Here is a 19,179-nt window from a genome sequence, read left to right as displayed (position 1 = left end):
CAGAAGCCATGGAGGACTGTAGCTTACTGGCTCACTCTGACTCACGCACAGCTATCTTTCTTTGTTTGATTTTTGTTTTTTGAGACAGCGTTTCTCTGTGTAATAGACCTGGCTGTTCTGGACTTCCTTTGTAGACCAGGCTGGCCTCAAACTTACAGAGATCCATCCACCTCTGCTCCCAAATGCTGGGATTAAAGGTGTGTATCACCATGCTAAGCTCAGCTGTCTTTCTTAGTCTCTTTGGCCTAGGGATGGAGCCACCCACCCTGTCTGTGAGTTTGAGTTTAGTATGGTCTACACAGTGAGAGTCCGCCTCAAAATATAAAACAGAGCAACGACTACAACAAAAGTTCTAGCCACCCAATTAACCAATCCCCAACCCACCAAAGAAATAAATTCCCCAGACTAGGGAGTGTTGAAGACTATCTAATCTAAGATATTCTGCAAACTGCAGATCTCTAGTAACTAAACTGATTGACTCTGTTTTTAATCAATAGCATTATACAATTTATGAGCATCTACTTTACTACTACTGCTACTAAATTTTTGTGCACTTACATTGTGTAACTTATTTTAAAATGACAATTTGATTAATACATTTGGCTTATTGAATGTTATCAAATATTTATTCTCATTGTTTTAAAGTTTCTCTCTCTCTCTCTCCTCTCTCTCTCTCTCTCTCTCTCTCTCTCTCTCTCTCTCTCTGTATGTGCATGTTGTAGGTACCCTCAGAAGTCAGAGACATTAGGTCCTTCCCTCCTCTGACATCGGAGTTACAGGGCAGTTGTGAGCTGTTGAATTGAGTGCTGGGACTTGTCCTTGGGTCCTCTCCAAGGGTAGAGGTCTTAATCACAGAGCCATCTCTTCAGACCCAATTATGTAAACTTCATTCACATAATTTAGCTATAAACAGAAACTTTACTTGATGTTATAACACTGTGAGAAAATGTCACTGCTGGCTTTAGTCTTAGGCCAAGGAATTCTGTACCAGTTGCTTAGGATGCTTTTGTAATTGACATGAGTGGTCCAGGGCAGGAAAAGAACATATGAGGTATTCACATATTACCTATGCTGAGGACAAAAGCCTGTGACCAGACAGAGCTAAGCCTGACCTTGGAATCTATTCCAACAGCATCAACTTCAGTAGCATAGGCAAACACAAAACTATTTGCTGAAAACAGTTGGTTAAATACTTTAGTAAAATCTCCACACATCTCCATCATCTCTTGCTGTAATGATTGTCTCTTGTGCAAATTTCAAGTCTCCTGCTGTTTCCATTTTGACTATTTTTCCAAGTTTTTTTAAAAAAAATTTTCATCTGCATATCTTCATTACCCTGAAAAAGTTCCCCAATACTTCTAAGACTTGTAAATCCACACTGGAGACCTGGTATTTGTGTCTTAAATAGCCTTAATGCTAGAACTACATCATGAATATTGAGTATCAAAATGGGCAGGTCTCATTGGTACCTTTACGGTGGGTCAGCTCTCTCTAGATGCTTATGGAATCTGGAAATCTGATGGTGCATGTTTCCAGAACATGAGGAAATAGAGTGCCTTTGGCTTTCAAATGATGATACACTTGAATTGATGACTAATAAGGATGCATCCACTGAGGAGTGTGGACAGCTTCTCTTCAAAGGTCAGATTTCATAGGCAAAGGACCAGAGCTGCTTTCTCTAAAACAAGTCAGCCACTTTCATGACCAGGAAGCATTTTGACATGTACTAGGCATTATAAGAAGGATCAAGAAAAAAAAAGAGAGAAATGGCTCCAATTATTTGTGTAATGAAAGTGAGGACATATTCAATATAAATTTAGCAATCATTTCTTCATTCAACAGTTCCTGATCTGCTTCTCTGTCCAGGAATATTAATAAGTTCTGGAGTGTAGAGAAGTCAATGAAATAGATATAGTTTCTCCCCCCAAAAAGATAATAATCTAACAGGAAATTTACAATAAACAAACACAAAATAATGTGACCAATATGATATTTATTAAGAAAACAAATAGCATTTGCCTTTAAGTTTATTCAAAAAAGGAACTATAGTTTTCTGTAAAGAGTTAGTTTTGCCTGGATTTTGATTCCTTCCAAAATAGTTTCAATAAAAAAAATACCACAAAGCTTACCCAGACATATTAAATTATTTCTGAATGAATGGATTTGCATTGGATATGAAAAATGACTAAAGACACCCCACCACCACCACAAAGGATCAGTTTAAGTTATTCTAGAAATATCTTTAAAAAGCAGCAGCTTCCAGGAGAATTAATGGCCATTTTAGGTTAATGGTCACTGGCTTCATGTTTGGTCCTCAATTAAGCGCTGAACTTCAACTGTTATTACACAATTGTTATTACATGGTTATATTTCATTCTGGCATTTCAAAATGACCTTCTTTTAAAGGAGTGGAGCTGGGCTGACTGAGTAACATGGTTCAGCAGTTGCACCTGACATGGCCACTCTGGTCTACTTCACTGCACTCGTGGTGGAGCTGAGGACTCTCTCTGTTTTGCTGGTACTGGTTTAGTTTTTATCATCCTCTTCTATGACATGAGGCAGCTCAGGAGAAATTAAAGAGAGAATGAAAAACAAACACACCTTTTGCCTTATTGAAATACCAAAGGAAGCCCTGTTCTATCATCTTGAGTGTTGGGGGTAAATACGGCTTAGCAAGTATCTTTTGAACATAAGGATGGGCAAGCTATAGTCAAGAAAAGAAAACCAGTAATATGTATCATTTCTTTCCAAGTGACTCAGGACGTTTGGTAGTTGTAGGTAATTAGATTAAACCTACCATCTTTGTCCTCACACTGGAAGCACCAAGCAAAAGTTGTATGCAGTGTTTTGTGTTTTTTTATGAAGAAGGCATAGCACCCAAATTGAACTCGGCTACACTCACTGAAATGAATCAAGGCATCACGTGAAAATTTCCTGTCCCTCGCGTATTGTAGAGAAGTTTTAAAAGGCTCTTTGGAATTACTTTGATCAAGCTTTGAAATCATTTTCGTGGATCAGTATTGTATGAAAACTGTAATTTATGGTGCTTGACCTAAGCGGCTCTTTGTCTCATAGCCATATTCAAAACAATAGCAGGAAAGCACAAAACACGAAGGGAGCCCAGGCTCTTCTGGCTATTATTTAATTCATAATCCCATCTTTCCTTATTTAACCTTTAGAATCAGGCACGCTCTTCACAAAGCAGTTTGAGATTGGGTTCTCTTCAGAAAGGAAGGTCAGTAAGATGATTAGGCTCAGCTCATGACCCCTCCTTAACCTAAGAGTGACTCAGGTTGAGATGGGCAACTTGCGCTTTTCTGGTGACACTGCAGGCGCATTTCCATTGTTTGTCTGGTGAGTTCCCTCTTACTTTGTTCTTTAACCCTAATTAAGAATGTGCCCACAGGGAGAGCGTCTCCTCCCATCCTTGTCATCAAATACCTATTCTATGAAGCAGTCTCCTCTCAGAGTCCTGGACAATGCCAAGCTGCTCTCACAATAATGGGGCAGAGTGACTCACTAAGCCAGACAGAAATTTTACTGTTCTAATTCACAACTATGATCAGCTGAACACAATCATGCGGGCTGAAAGACGCTATAAAACCTTCCATGTCTTGGCTTCTTTTGTGATTTTTTTTTTTCCTCCTCTGAGACAGAGGCTCATATTGTAGCCTTGGCTGGCCTGGAAACGTCTATGTAAACCAGACTGGCCCTGTCTCCTGAGTGCAGGGACTAATGACATTTGTTGCCATGACCAGCTTTGTTGGCTCCTTTTGCCAAAACGTTTGCCTCAGGCATAAATCTCATATGAAATATTTCTACGTTAAGCACACAGAATCCTATAGGCACTGGTAACGTGCATTCTGCGTGAGTTTTGCTTTTACTTGAGGAGATTAGTCAGTTGTGACCTCCCAAGGATCTAGAGAAGATGTATCTTGCTTCTGGGATTATTGTCTACAAAGAAACAATAAAGAGACTAGTAGAAGGCATAACCACGTGGAAGGAAACTTGAGGTTAATGAAAGGGAAGATGACCAAGAAGAAACAGGGAGAGAAGAAACACACATCGCTCTTTAGAGTTCATTTAATTGAAACTCCAGGCCTGAAACAGGTTCAAAAGAGCAAACACCAGGTATCTTGGTTCCAGTGTAGAAAGTAAACAATGGGTGCAGGTCCCCAGGGAGAGCAAGTGAACTAACTGTTCACTTTGGTGCTGGGTGTTAATTAGTGTAGCCAGCCAGAGGACTATTTAGACTACCTCCTCAGGGCTCTAAGCAGCCTCCTCCCGGGAGGCTCTCAGGAGCTAATGCAAGCCCTGAAGGCCAATAATTCATCATTTTTTCCAGAGTGGTGTTAAGCCTTGCAGGTAATGAGGGCTCATACTTAAAATGAATCCTCTTGAGCGGTGGACTTCAGAACTCTGAACTTTATCATGTGTAAAAAAGTTGACATACACCTTACTGGAAGGGAAAAGAAAAGATTCTCAATTGTTTATGGTTCTTTAGGAAGGGGAGAGAAGGACAGAGAGGAGTCACACAGTCACCCTGAACATCAGGTGCATCAGCCTTGTTCGGAGTCAATCCTTCTCCCCTGTTCAAAGGGGTCTAGGAGGCGTGTGGGTACAGGTGTGTGGCAAATCCTGGGGCAGAGAGAGCACTGTTTAGTTATGTTTTACTCATATTCCTGCATCCTGACTTGGTGCAGTTCATCAGCGCAGTGTGCAAAATGGTTCATGAAGATGTTAAAGATTTCGCTTAAACATTGATGCTCTATTGATGACAGACATAAAAGTAAGCTATCCCACGACCGCTATCCAGGTCTGAAGCTTGGATTGCCTATGCTATAAAAATAATCAGTTGAGCAACATATAGGGATGCCGAACAGGCATTTTTAAGACATCTGTATAAGTGTTCTGTATATCTGCATGTATGTATGTATGTATGTGTGCAATGTACATGCGTGGTGCCCATGGAGGACATGGGTTTCCTGGAGGTGCTACTGGGGGCTTGGGTTTGAACCTGGATCCTCTGCAAAAGCACCATACTCTTAAATGTTGAAATCTTTCTCCAGCACTCAGAGAAGCATTTTTAAGACAAAAGAAAAGTCAAAGAGGTTTTAAGCTTCCCATCTGGGAGTGTTACTCCTTCTCCGATATCTCAGACACAGGGGACATGGGGTTCACACTGGTCTTTGAGTCACCCATAACGTTACTACAGTACATAGTTTACTGTTGGTTTCTTTCTTGCTCTGAAGGGCCAAATGCTTCAAGGTACAAGGTGGTATCTCTGTTGGGGCTCAGTGAAACTTTGCCACAACACATTATGTCAGGGCTCCAGGTAGAAGGGTAAACAGCAAATGAAAGCACCATTTGGGCGTTTACAATTTATTAGTGAATGGTCATCATAAATTAGGCTAATGTTAAGACAAGCAAATCTTTGACAAGGGTTTAGAAAGATTTTCAACATCTGTGCAGATACATGTAATTTACTGCACCCCTTCTAACTCCTCAAACCCAAACCAAAACAAACCAAACTGCTAGCTTAGGGCATGCCATGAAACCAGATTTTAATATTTTTCTTTAAACTGTGTATAAAGTCCATGTAGTGGGTCTCAAATCGTCTCTCTATTTCATGCACCAAACCTGCATGCTGCACTCTAGGTGGAAACAGGAGTCTGCCTGACTCCACCTTACCCGTAACTCTACCTTCTTTCCTAAGATTTCCTGGACCCTCTGCAAAAGCACCATACTCTTAAATGTTGAAATCTCTCGCCAGCACTCAGAGAAGGCTTAAAATCCTGTCTTGGACCTGCCACACTTGTGACCCTTGGGAGGAAGGTAACAGACCAAGCTTTTCACTAACCAGGTACAAAAGGAACTGACCAATGTGTATGAGTTAAGGTATTTGTTTCCAAGAGTCATAATTTTATTTCTAAAACTCTTCAACATTATAAAAGCTACATTTTTACAAGCATGAGGGCATTTTTTTTTTTTACAAAATACATTTTTTTGGGGAGATACAGATTAGTTTTTAATTTCCCAAAAGATAGGTTTATAATTATTTTATTGATGTTTTGCTTCTCACTGAAGCCTGGTCTACAGTATATAAAAGTGAAGAAATTAAAGTGAATAAATACAAAATCTCTTTTATATTGCTTATTTAAAAATCACATGAGGATTTTTCTGGTACACTGAATTCATTCAAAGCTGACTGTTTATAATGTCTAAATCATTTGAGTATTATACAATTATGTAGTATAAAATGCAGACTTAAAGCAGTATGTATGAATGTACTTTAAAAAAATCTCATAAAAATAGCTGCTAACACTGTGCTGGCTGCAGTCCGGTTTAGACGGCCACTGTAGAGAGGAGCCTGGGGTTCAGTCCACTGCCTCAGCCCCAAGCCAAAGGAGCAAGGTTTTCCAGACACAACTGCAACTCATACTTGAAGGTGAGGTCAACGTGAAGTGTTTGGTGTTCAAATCAACTTTATGAAAAGAGGAAATTCTCATCAAGGGGGATTTTTGCACCTTGGCTGAATGCCACAGAAGTCAGGAGGCCACGAGACTCCATAGAAAAGGCTCCAGTCCGGCTCTGCTGAGCCCCAGGTGAGAAGGAACACTTACTTATGGACTTCCTGTCTCCAGCTTCTCTAGGTTTGTGCTAGGTTTTTCCCCGGTGGTAATGCAACACACAGTACCAGTGTACCCTTGCAGAGACTGGGGGACAGAAGAAAGAGAAGGAGAGAAGAAGGGAGAGGGAGAAGGAGAGGGAGAGAGAGAGGGAGAGGGAGAGGGAGAGGGAGAGGGGGAGAGAGAGAGAGAGAGAGAGAGAGAGAGAGAGAGAGAGAGAGAGAGAGAGAGAGAGAATATGAATGGAGGTTTAGAAGAAAATATATTTGATCATAGGGAGGAGAACTGAAAAATCATACCTTTCAGTCTCCATACTTTCTCTTCTGTTCAGTATACAAGGAGAAAGCATTCGGAAGGAAGCAGGATTATGACTATCTATAAACTAACTGTTTGTTAGAGACAGAAATGCTGATAATGAGTGGGTTGTGTCTGTAGTTCTTGGCTATTCACATCGCCCAGGGATGAAGGAAAACAGAAACTCTGATATGTTTGTGTAGAGAGGTAGGGCTGCGACGGCAGCAGCAGGGTTCAGCTGAAGTTCAGGGCAGATGTTGCCAGCAGTTTATACTGCAGGAAAGTAACATTGCTTCCGGCTTCTCTTCCGGGACCTTCGGGGTCAAGCTGTGCTGTGGCATAAGGTGACAATGTCTGTTGGGAAAGAGGCTTTGAGCAGGATGCCCCTTTCCCGGTTGCAGTCCAGTTCCTGGATAAATCCATACCAATAGATGACCAAGCCTGGTCCGAACCTGCAAAAACAACAGAAAATGTCATGCATGCCCACGGCAATACAGTTCAGAAAACAGACATTTTGGAGGTATGGATAAAAGACAGTTTAAGTGAGTGATACCATACCGGTAGGCTTGCTTTGGCTGCTAGCTCGATGATTGGAGGCAGCTGGGTACAAACTTAAGCACTCATTTAATCCAACTGTTGCTACCTTGACGGATCTGTTTCCTTTCTTCGCAGGAGCCCATCAGAGCTCGGTTCACCTGTGGCATCTTTCAATAAAGGGCCACGAGGTGTGGGCTGAGGAGATCACGGCTAAGCTGAGGAAGGCTACAAGTAAAGGAGAAGCCGTGATGGGCCGGGAATGCCTGGCTCTGGGAGACTGGACTTCTAATATTCCCTGGTACTATCTTAAAAATCAAACTTGTCTACTTTTAACAGCCCTCAGCAGGTGGAGGCTGGAGGATCTGTTAGCCTGAAGCCGATCTGGGCTATCTCATGCTATCTCATAATATCTGCAAAAGAACTTAGAACAGTGGGACAGATTGAGGTTCTCTCTGGCTATCATGTTTAATTCACGTATCACTGTGGCCAGAAATATCTCCTGATATTATTTGTAACTTAGGAAGACAAAATATGTGTCAAACTAGGATGTCTCAAAAAGACCTCTACTGGACACTCCATTCTCTTCATCGCTTTGAAAGCATAGAAGTGGTATGGGATCGAATGGTAAGCGTCCACAGAAACAAGGGATAGTCATAGAGACTTGTATCTCACTATGGATGGACAGAGGGAGGCTTAAAAGCTCAATGTCTACATTGTGCTCCCAGAGTGAGCTTATCTTTGCTTTTGTTAGCAGCCACTGATCCCTGCCAGGCACACCTAGGAAGTGGCCCTACAGCCGACTTCACCCATCAGGAAGTTGAGACCTTTAGGCAGGGTTCATAAAGAAGTAATCGCTATCAATCACCAGGCACAGAGAGACCCTTTGCGCACGAGTTTCACGTTTTCTCTGCCGAGAGAACTTAATTAAAGGGCAGGGCTACTTTTGGTGTAGTGTTGCCGGAATTTTACAGTGAAATCATAAATTATGAATGTTGGGTTAGTGAAAGGATGTGTAAAAACAGAACTGCTTTTTGTATTCTAACATTACAGCAGGCTGAACGAAGCTAGGCCAAAAGCTTTTGCCTTCCATGATTTATTATCCGCTGTGGCGGACTTGCCAAAACTAACAGTACAGGATGGGCTAAGAGACACTGTAATGCATGTGAACAAGTTCAGTTGGATGTCATGGGCTGGCTTACTTGGGGATTCACATCAGTGGGTAAGCCTAGTTGTAGTGAAGATTAATTCAACCTTTTTGAGTCTCCTCTGAGTAGGAGGGATTGGGCCTTGTGAGAGTTTAGGGAAGGGTGGTGATGCTCTTTTCTTCCTCAGCATCTTCAAGGAAAAGCTTTCTTTGAAGTAGAAGAATTAGGTTCCCTGTGAACTGAGGGTGAGCACCAAGACTTGAACACCCAAGCTGATACCTAGACAAGAGCTGGCTTCTACCTAACAAATTGTTTCTTAGCAATGACAAGCATACCTACACCCACATCCACATCCACACACACAACACTCTGTCACAATGGGAACATAAGCCATTGTGTAGCTAAACTTCATGAAGAGTTTTGAGAGTTGTTCCAAATGATGTCAGAGTTGTCAAGGCAAATCTGGTAACAGACAAAAGACCTGCATGTCCATGGGCCTCGCTCGCTCGCACAGGCCCTAAACCATCCCATTGTAATACACCGGCACCAAGGCCTCCATGAATCTGATAGCAAGCTCCATACATTTCTCCACTTTATTAGGCAGCCACTCTGGAGACCACAGTGTTCTTCAGAAAGGCACTAATATTTTTACTAAGGGAGCAAAAGTGTGATCTAGCCAGTCATGGGGAAGAACAAAAGAATATACGGGCATCGTAAAAAGCAAGCCCAGTATTTTAAAGATTTAATAAAACAAAAAACACACATCACCAGCACTGGGCAAGCAACAGCAGCCTGCACTTCCCCTGAACAGCTAAATCACAAGGCAAAGGACTCGGAGCATGACAGCTCTTTATGAAAATGGCCCTTTCTAGTCTGAGAGGCCAGGCTGGGGAACACCTCCATGCTCAAGAAAACGGCTTGTTTCACCCACGAGGCAACAGCTGAAATCTGGCAAGCACAGAGGTTTTGGCAGGACCGTGAACCTGAGTATTTCAAGTGATGGTTCAGGACCAGGATGCCCAAAAGACAGCAGCCTGGATGCATTCACACAACCACCAGGACTCTACCGTCTCTATCTTTACGGTTCTGGTGGGAGTTAGAAAACACCAGTGCTCGCATGAGCCCAAACACTGTAATGAAAAAACTTCATCTGATTAAGTAAAAATGAACCAGCACAACTTCTTGTATATACAGACTGCTAGGGCTTTTACAGTACACGGTTCATAAATGACAAAGATACTATGGATTTCTAGAAGGTGACAGGTTTGGAACTATACTGACAGAAGAGCATCTGGCTCTGCTCTCTTGTGCTTCTCTGAAATCTCAGAGAAGATTAGCAGCTCAGGGTCCTGGGATTATCAGATGCTGGCAAGACAGACTTTGGGCAGTTTATTGTTTATGGAGGAGCTGACCACATAGAGCTAGCCTGAGCTAATGTGTGAGACCATGTCCTAGAGCCTGGTTGGAGGATGCTCACTATGGTGCTGGACCTCCCACTGCTCGGAGGCACTTAGCATGTGAACACATGAATGGTGTCTGACCCTTCTCATGGGTCACTATGATTTGACAATTGCTAGTCTCCTCAGTGCACTTTATATTTCCTTGAGGTACAGATACTAGGATGAGAGTCACTACTGAACAAGTAATCTGTTTATGAATAAAAACCACCAACTTGTTAAATTTAACAAATAGCTCTTGAGAAAGATGGGGAAGGTCAAGAGCTTGAAGGGATGAAATAATGTCAACTTTACAAAGGCGTTAAGCATTTTTCTGGCTTCCTGCCACTTTAGGGTACTTAGAGACATTGAGGAGGAGACAGTGGAACTAACACTGGGTGTCGTTTGTGTGTTGTACTTCATCACTTCATTTCTTTTTATTCTGGGAGCCAGATGAGGGCAGAGAGCACATATTACTTCCATTCACCTCCTCAGGGATACAAGACAGTGCCTAGCTCATGGCAGATAGTCTCTGGGACAAGATGGAGGATGAGGTTAACAACAGAGGTCCTGGCGGCTGGCTTAGTACTGTCCGCTGCATTAGTGGTGGTCTAGAGACAGCAGTGCTGGTGAAATCAACATAGTCATTCAGAATGACCTGGAGCGAATACAATGATGACGTATGTACGGATCACAGTGACAACAGGTAGGTACATCAACACCTCTTCTGAACTAGGTATTGACATGACTCCACGGTAGAAAATTCCACAGGTGACCTTGGGGTGTGGGTTGTAGTAAGAGAAGAAGCACTGGAAATATGGTTTAAAATTACCTTCAGCCTCTGTGTATAAAGTACATAGAAACATACATGAATGTTGTTTTGAGACCTTGTCCCATCTCAGAAGATATCTCACTATACAGTGTAAATGTTCAGAATTCCTAAAGAAAGCCAAATTAGAAAGACCTCAGGTCCCATGTACTTGGTACTCACACTGCTTTAATACTTCCATAACAATTCCAGGTGCCGCAGATACGTCTGAACACTTTCAACATATGAGCTCACCTAATTCTTGTGACAACATCATGAACTAGTCTCAAGTACATTCCCTGTTCTACAAAAGAAGAAACTAAGGCAAAGGTCTTAAAAACTTAGTACCGGGCTGTCTGTGACAGTACAGTGGCATGTGGAGTGATCCATTTAACTGAATAGGGAGAGAGGAGCAGAATTGAACCAGAAAAGGGGGAAGTGACTTGGTGCTAACTAGACTCTACCAAAATGCTTTGGACAGTCCTGGGGCCATGTTTACAGAGAGCAGCTGCCAGTTCCCAGTTGGAACTGACTTAGAGGGAAATCCTAGGCTAACTGGGGAACTGCCAGGATATCAGAGCATGCCTGACCTAGAAAAGCATAGCAACATGCTCTTAGCACACCAATTTCAAGAGGGCTCTTGGGGAGTTTATTCGTGTTGTCTCTTGTCTTCTCTTGTCTTCTCTTGTCTTCTCTTGTCTTCTCTTGTCTTCTCTTCTCCTCTCTTCTCCTCTCCTCTTCCCCTCCCCTCCCCTCCCCTCTCCTCTCCTCTCCTCTCCTCTCCTCTCCTCTCCTCTCCTCTCCTCTTCCCCCCTCCTGCCCTCTCTCCCTCTCTCTCTTCTCATGTAGCTCAGGCTGGCCTTGAACTTGCCACGTAGCTAAAAATGACCTTGGCCTCTTGATGCTTTTGCCTCCACCACCTAAGTGTTAAGATTACATGTATGTACCACCACTCTGATCTCTGATGTCTCTGAAGTGCAGAATCAGGGCAATTTTTAAGATGCCCAAGACTCTGATTTTTATGTAATACCCCCATTCCCACCCCATAGTTGAAACATCTGAAAATACAAAGGGAGTTGCCTTACAAACCACTGTGAAAGGATCTACTAATCAGGGCTTGGCTTTCATTAATTAAGATGCTTGAAAGGCTGGGGCTATAGTTTAGCAGAGTCTTGGCTTGGCAGTCATGAGGATCAGAGTTTGATTACCTGCACCATATAAACAAGGTCTAGTGACATATGCCTATAATCCCAGTACTTAAGAGGTGAGGGCAGGAAGTCCAGAAGTTGAAAGTCACCATTGACTGTACAATGGGTTTGAAGCCAGCTTGGGCTACATGAGATCATGTCTCAATAAAGGTAAATGAACTAATATATACAAACTATGAATTTGTACACAAACCCTCCCAATCCCTTTCTTTTGAGAAACTGGTCTAGCTACAACCACAGGGAGCTCAGTCACCACCACTCAGATATAACTAATGTCCTCAGACTGCCCCTGGCCTCCACTGCTCTCTGTGACTCCAGGATGCCAATGCTCTGTGCCATGCCCTGATCATCATGGAGTTTCACTCTAGAGAGACTACTTTCTTCACACATACCTCTTCACTGAACGTGTGGGAGGACAACATAGCCCTCAGGAATTTTGTGCATCAACACGAATGGAAGATAACACTGTGCGTGGTCTTGTCCTGCCTGGTTGATTCTTTCCATCATCCTGTGGCTGTCCGAATGCTTGACCCCCACTCTGGGCTGTAATCTGGACAGAGGGACTTGAGGGGCTGTGGGGACACTGTGGGTATACACCAAGCACTGTGCTCAGTTGCAGAGGGAGAAATCTATCTTGTCTTATTTTTAAAATGTTGATAACAGAATTCACAGGAGATTTCAGTCACTTTGTTTCTTATAAGTCGATGGGATTGAAAAGCACAGCTGTTATCCTATGGGGTGCAAAGATTGTTTTTGTTTGTTTTGAAGAAGAGCTTCGTAACTGTTCTAATTGCTTCTGTTTCTTTCTGTTGCTGGATGTGTTGTGCACAGGTGAACAGCATCCACAGAGCGAGTTCTGTGATATGGGTAACACTTAGTCACATTGAAGATGTGTGAAAATACTTAGCAAACTTGTAACTAACCTGTCCCTGCACATATGGTTTGCCTTCACAGCAAGAGTGAGCTGAAAGGAAAGACATTTAGCAACTGCATCAGACCCCATTCAGAACTCCCTCTACTGAGAGAAGGCTCACCAATGTCATGGACAGGGAGAACGGAGCCACCGGTGAAGGTGGAGCTGGAGTTCTCAGGGAGCTGAAGAGAGAGGGCATTGTAGGTAGACGTCAGCAATGCCTGCTGTGCCTCCTGCCTGTTGAAATTCAGGCCTTTGTACAACCAGTGCTTCAATCACTTACTTTTCTGTTGCTGTGAGAAAGCACCACGGCCCGGCAATTTATAGAAGGAGGAATTTACTTGGGTTTATGGTTCCAGAGGGCCAAGTGTTTATCATGGCGGGGAGGTATGACAGTTGCAGGGGTGGTAGGTGGAACAGGATGCCCAGAGCTCACACCTTTAAACACAAGCATGAAGCAGAGAGTAAACTAGAACACTCTTTAAACTCTCAAAGCCTATCCTTAGTGACATTTTCCAGCAAGGCAACACCTCTGCCAAATGGCCTCAAACAGTGCCAACAACTGGGGATTAGTGTTCAAATACATGAATCTATAGGGAACATTCTCATTCAAACCATGAGACCATGATGTAAATATTAGATGGATAGAGGATTTGTTTTCACCAGCAAGGAAAGTGATAGGATGTCACTTCTAAGATTAAGTTACACAGGCTGTGGTCTCCATTTTGGTGAAGGCTTCTTTTGCTTATGTGTTGAAGTCAACTGCTATGCGGGAGCTACTCATGCAGTGAAGAGGAACTGAGCATGGTCTCAGCCACTTAGGAAATGGAGAAAGAGGAACCCTTAGTCTCTTTATACGAGACCAACACTGCACTACTCCAGGCTGGAAGAGATTGAAACAGAGGGCTGTTGGGGGCCAGGAAGTATGATGTCTAGAGCCGTGCTGTACGTCTATTGCTAATTCAGTGAGACTGTGAAAATGTGTGTTATTTTAGGCCACAGTTTCATAGACAATTGCTATACAGCAATGGATAGCTAACACAAATATTCACTATAGATTCGAGGGTGAGTATAATCAACTTTCATCCTTCACATATGCAGCACTGAGGGTCCTGGTTGGTACAGATTGGCTTTTCCAGTCACAGATGAACCTTGGATCCATACAGAAGGAGATTATCAGTAAGCACCAACTATACACATCCAGGCAAGCCCCTGTTACTGAGCAACTCCGTGTCTCCTGCTGTCAGAGCTTCTTGGCTGTGCACCAGTCCCATGCTTGCTGTGTGTCTGAGAAGCTGGTGTTACACACAGAAGATTTTTCTGTTTTTTTTTTTTTTTTTTTTTTTTTTTTGGTTCCTGATTCTGTGGATTTGCTGTTACACTTGGTTATAGAGAACTTCTAAAGCTGCAAATGAGAAGTCTGGGTTGGGGCCAAAAAGTGTGAGAGGCAGGTTAAGGTGGGACACCCAGTTGGCTGAAATCAACGACTGGCGACTGGGGGAGAGACAGGAAAAGCCACAGCAGCAACAGTCCATGGTCGCTCTGTGTTGGAGCAAACAGACTTTGTCTCTCTCAGCAGATGCTGGGGACAGTCTAGGAAAAACAGATGCTGAGGACATTTTGTTCAGTTTTTAAAAAGGCAGTAAAAGCAGCAAAGTATTTTTAAAGACTGTCAGCCAGAACATTTAAAAAAATGTCCTTCAGGGAGTAAAGTCTTAGTTTTCCAGAAAAACTGGGCTATCCTTAGATGGTCTGGGGGGTTGCAGACAGCAAATGTTTCATAGAACATGGGATAATCTCCACTGATTGTGTGATTCAGGTGAAGACTTTCTACAACTCCCTGAGAAATCCATTCTATCAGAAAACGTGAGTCCCCAATTCAGGTAGAACATGCTTCCGTTTGCTAACTCATGGCATGAAAAGGTATCCCTGTTGTGACTCTCTGCTCTTCTGAAATGCAAGAATTCTTCAGCTGGTTTTCAATAGTTTACAGAGAACGGGAGGCCTACTAGTTCTACACGGCCATCGCAGTGCTTTGAGTGAGAAATGTTCCTCCCAGTCTCAGGCATTTGCACACTCGGTTCCCAGCTAGTGGTGCTGTTTGGGAAAGACTTGTTGGAGGAATTACTTTACCAGGTGCTGGCTTTGAGATGAAAAAGAACTCATAACTTCTAGTTTGTTCTCTCTGCTTTCTGGTTGCCATTAAAGATGCAAACCCTCAACTGCCTGTTCCAGATGCCACACCTGCCTGTGGCTATGGCACTCCATGGTGATGTGCCATGGTGTTTTGCCACAGCAACAGCGTAGTTACTTATACAGTCATCTTCATCCAACCGATGAAAAAAACTTGGACACTAAAGGGTCAGGCTAACAGTCTGACGCCGTTGCTTGCTCTTGGCAATGAGCATACTGACTGTCTTTCATTACCCCTTGTGTTTACTCAGGAATTTTTAACAGAGATTCAACTTTGAAAAATATTTATGATACCTGGAAAAGATAAAAAAGCAGAGTGGGTACAGGGCCTAGGAGCTCACCTGTCTGAGAGGGATCGCTCTTCAATAGGTTTACCTGACATTTACCTAGCTACTCAGTTAGATTTGAATAACTTCATTCAGGAAGTACATGGATAAGCAACCCATAACTCTGGTTAGAAAAGAAAAAGAAAATGTTGCATTTGAGGAAGGGTGTTTAAAGCCCTTGTTGATCAGGAGGAAGTAAGTTATGGAGAGACCACTGCATCCAGTCCAGAGAAGAGAGATGCTTCCACTGTGAAGGGGCTCAGCAAGGCACTACCACAGCGTGTGCATATGACTGGAGGAAGTTACAAGAGGCCCAGGAAGAAAAAGGCTAAGGGTTCAGTTTTCCCCCTTCCAGAGAAGGTTCAGGTTTGTTGAATAGGGTTGGTATTGTGAACTCTCTCTCTCTCTCTCTCTCTCTCTCTCTCTCTCTCTCTCTCTCTCTATTATAGAGATATATCATGCCTGTGTCATTAAATTGGTATATTTATGTTTTCAGCTCTATGAGAAAAAGATTCACATATTTATGTATACATGAATATGCGTGCACGTGTGTGTGTGTGTGTGTGTGTGTGTGTGTGTGTGTGACACTGTGTATTTCAATTAAGCTTCAGTTGCAGGGTGACAACAACGGTATGACTGATTGACTTGTAAAGTTTCTTTTCATGAGAATCTTCATCAAACAACAAAAACAACTTGTATTGATAAAAATCTCTGTTCCCAGCCCAAATCTTTGATTTCAAATCATAGTCAATAAGAAAGGAAATCTTCTTTAGGAAATGGAAAAAAATTAGAAAAAGTAGAATTCCGAGGATCATACACATGATACGTATGCAGATCCACATTTTTCTTTCTCCTTCTGAGTGGCTGTGTGGGGTCTATCTATCTTCTGAGGATGTGTGCAGACATGTGGTTGTTGGACACGGCCTGTTTCTCAGTCCAAGAGACCTGCATGTGGTTCTTATGAAGACACAGTTTTCAAACACATAGTTCAAGATGAAGGAGAAATATAAAACATCTTGTAATTGTTTTAAAATAAACTCTTATGCCGTTTATTTAGTTTTTAATCTGCATGTTGTAGATTGGCTGTGCACTTGTTAATCACTGTTGTATGTATCTCCAGACAGAGTTGTAAATAACTTTTCAGTCCAAGTGAAACATGCCTGCACGTGTTTATGTGGAAAGTATGTGTCCTTAGGCCTGTGTGTAAATATGTGTACAGTGATAACAGATTAGCGATCATGTAATATAACATAATAAAGTCTGGCACTATGGTCAATTTAAAACACAATGCAAATATCCCTTTTCACAGCATCTAGGAATGAAATAAAAATACAATAACTTGGCTCATTTACCTTTTTTTTCTTTTTCTTTTTTTTGGCTTGGCAGGATCATGATTGTAAATTGAAATAACTGAAGAAAGAGAACCCTAGTCACGGAATTTAAAAATACAACTTCAAGCTAGGCCTAATAGTGAACACCAGGAACCGCAGCACAGGGGAGGTGGGAAGAGGAACATGGGCTTCAGACCAGCCTTCCATACACAACACATTCAGGGGTGGCTTGGGCTATGTAACATTTACCTCAAAAACAAAAAAACAAACAAACAAAACCCAGGATGACAACAAGAAAACATCCTAAAACCAAACCAAAGTAAACCTAAATTTCCTTCACTAAAAACAAGAAAAAGTGACAACCTCATCTTTTTTAAGCAAGGAATTTTCTATATAATTAAAAATAAAAAGTAAATAACATGCTGATTCACTTCAGGATTTCATGCTACACAGAAAATAAAGAGAGACCTTTGCATGGAGATTCTCTTCCATGTTTCCAAGTCCACATCAGATTACCTTGGAAAAGTGTACTATGTTTCTTTGTACTATGTTGGGCATTCTTAGATGCCATACTTGAGGTCTTTCTACTGAATTAGTTTTTTTTTCTTCAGAAGAGGAAGAGAGCAAAAGGAGAAGGTATTTATTTGCTGTTTTCTTGGATGGATGTTTACTTCTGGCCTGGGTCAGCTCCTCTGAACTGAGCTGACAGGAACCTACATGTATGCTCGAATATTCGACAGTAGAGCAAGCAACAGGAGAGGAAAGAAAGGCTCTCTTTACGTGGCATACACATTAATAACGATGGTGAAGCAAATCTATCTCCATTTAAATGGACATGTACTTTATTAAATAAACCCAACACAAAAGGTTCCACAGGAGAATAACTGTATCAATGATGTGTTATTTGGCAAGTCTCCCTAGAAAAGATGAGTTTTCATTGCTGTTGTATTTATTCATCTCTTGATCCCTTTAAATTTCCCACAGTACTCCCATTAGGGCTGGAGAGAATGAAGAGGGGCGTCAGGGTTCCCAAGAAGACACAGGAACCGTTGGGACAGGATCTTCTGAGATGATTAAGGCTGGTGAAAGTGTAGGCAGGTGCATTTCAAACAAGGATCCCAGGGGCGAGAGGCAGTACACATCTGTGGATGGGAAGATGACACAGCCGCAGTGTGGCAAGGAGAGAAGGAAACCTTTGAAATTCACACTGGGCCAAGGTCACCTCCACATTGAGAGCGCCAAAGCACTGAGAATGAGCGCATGCTTCGGGCGCACTTGGGTGCAAATCACATCTCTCCACCTAGAATTTATTCCCAGCCTTCTTCCAAAAGTTGGGGGTGGTTTACAAAATTGGTTGTGTGAATTATTACATGTTTTCTCAGTTATTTCCCCAGGGAAACACGCCAAAGGCAAACCCATCATTTCAGCTGATTTAATGTTTGGTGTCAGAGAATTCATAATTGATATGACAGGCATAATGGATAGTGATCACTGGATTGGCAAAGCCTGGGCTGACTACCCGCGGCCAGGCTGGTTCCGACCACTCTGCTCACGGATTCACTCTGGTAAGTCCTATGGTTATTTCCCAACTTCTGTCCAACTTCTTGGATATTAGAGATGCATACTAAATAGTTTATTACACAAACGCTGCTTCTGCAATTGCTTCCCCCTCATGTGGACTTTTATTGTTCGGAATAAGACATATGGAGTTTCTTCTACTTTGACTCAGTTCGCTAAAGATCACAGGGTAACTCAGAGTTCAGTGAGACATTTATCTCAAGGCACTAGGAGATTTATAGGTTCTGAATATATAAAAGTCTGCTTTAAAAAAAATCAGAGTCTTCATCCCTGGCAAAGTCAAATAACTAAGGGATTAAGGCTGATGTGCACTTGCCCTATAAATCTATCATTAAGCAAGTATGATACAAGGCTTCAGGTATGCAAGATCTCAATTTGCTCTAAATGGATAGTTAAATTGTCTGTTCTTTACAGCAAGTATTTCATGATAAGGAAAATCTCTTTGGCTAAACAAATCATCTCCCCACCCCTACAACACCCCCCCCAATAAAACTGTTCCGTTTTCCATCATGGAAGAAAATGCTGGAAATGAGAAAACAAATTAGAAGCCAAACACACACACACACACACACACACACACACACACACACACACACACACTCACTCCCTCATATAAATATGTTTGATAGCTATCAAACACGAACTTTCAGAATATAAGCTGTCTGAGGACTGCTCATATTACAGGGCACACAGGACTCAGTCGATGTTTGTTTAATTGGGTGTGAGTGTGCAAATGCACACCTCTGTTGTAAGACCCTGCACACCCATACCCCAAGTCGAC

At 42.3% G+C, this 19,179-nt stretch overlaps 1 protein-coding gene across 4 annotated transcripts in view; it reads right to left on the bottom strand.

The window, feature by feature from the left end:
• Positions 1-5,370: 5,370 nt before the first annotated feature.
• Cdin1 (CDAN1 interacting nuclease 1) overlaps positions 5,371-19,179 on the bottom strand; it is a 205,067-nt gene continuing 191,258 nt past the window's right edge. For 2 of the 4 annotated variants that reach the window (NM_001399491.1, NM_001399492.1), the window contains 1 exon segment: positions 5,371-7,375. In NM_001399491.1, the coding sequence (NP_001386420.1) occupies positions 7,246-7,375 (130 nt within the window). In that variant the 3' untranslated portion in view covers positions 5,371-7,245. 4 annotated transcript variants of the gene reach the window in all.

This window comes from Rattus norvegicus, chromosome 3, assembly GCF_021556685.1.
Source record: "Rattus norvegicus strain SHRSP/BbbUtx chromosome 3, alternate assembly SHRSP_T2T, whole genome shotgun sequence".
Lineage (NCBI taxonomy): Eukaryota > Metazoa > Chordata > Mammalia > Rodentia > Muridae > Rattus > Rattus norvegicus.
The sequence above is the reverse complement of the archived record's forward strand: the minus strand, read 5'-3'. Positions and strand labels throughout refer to the sequence as shown.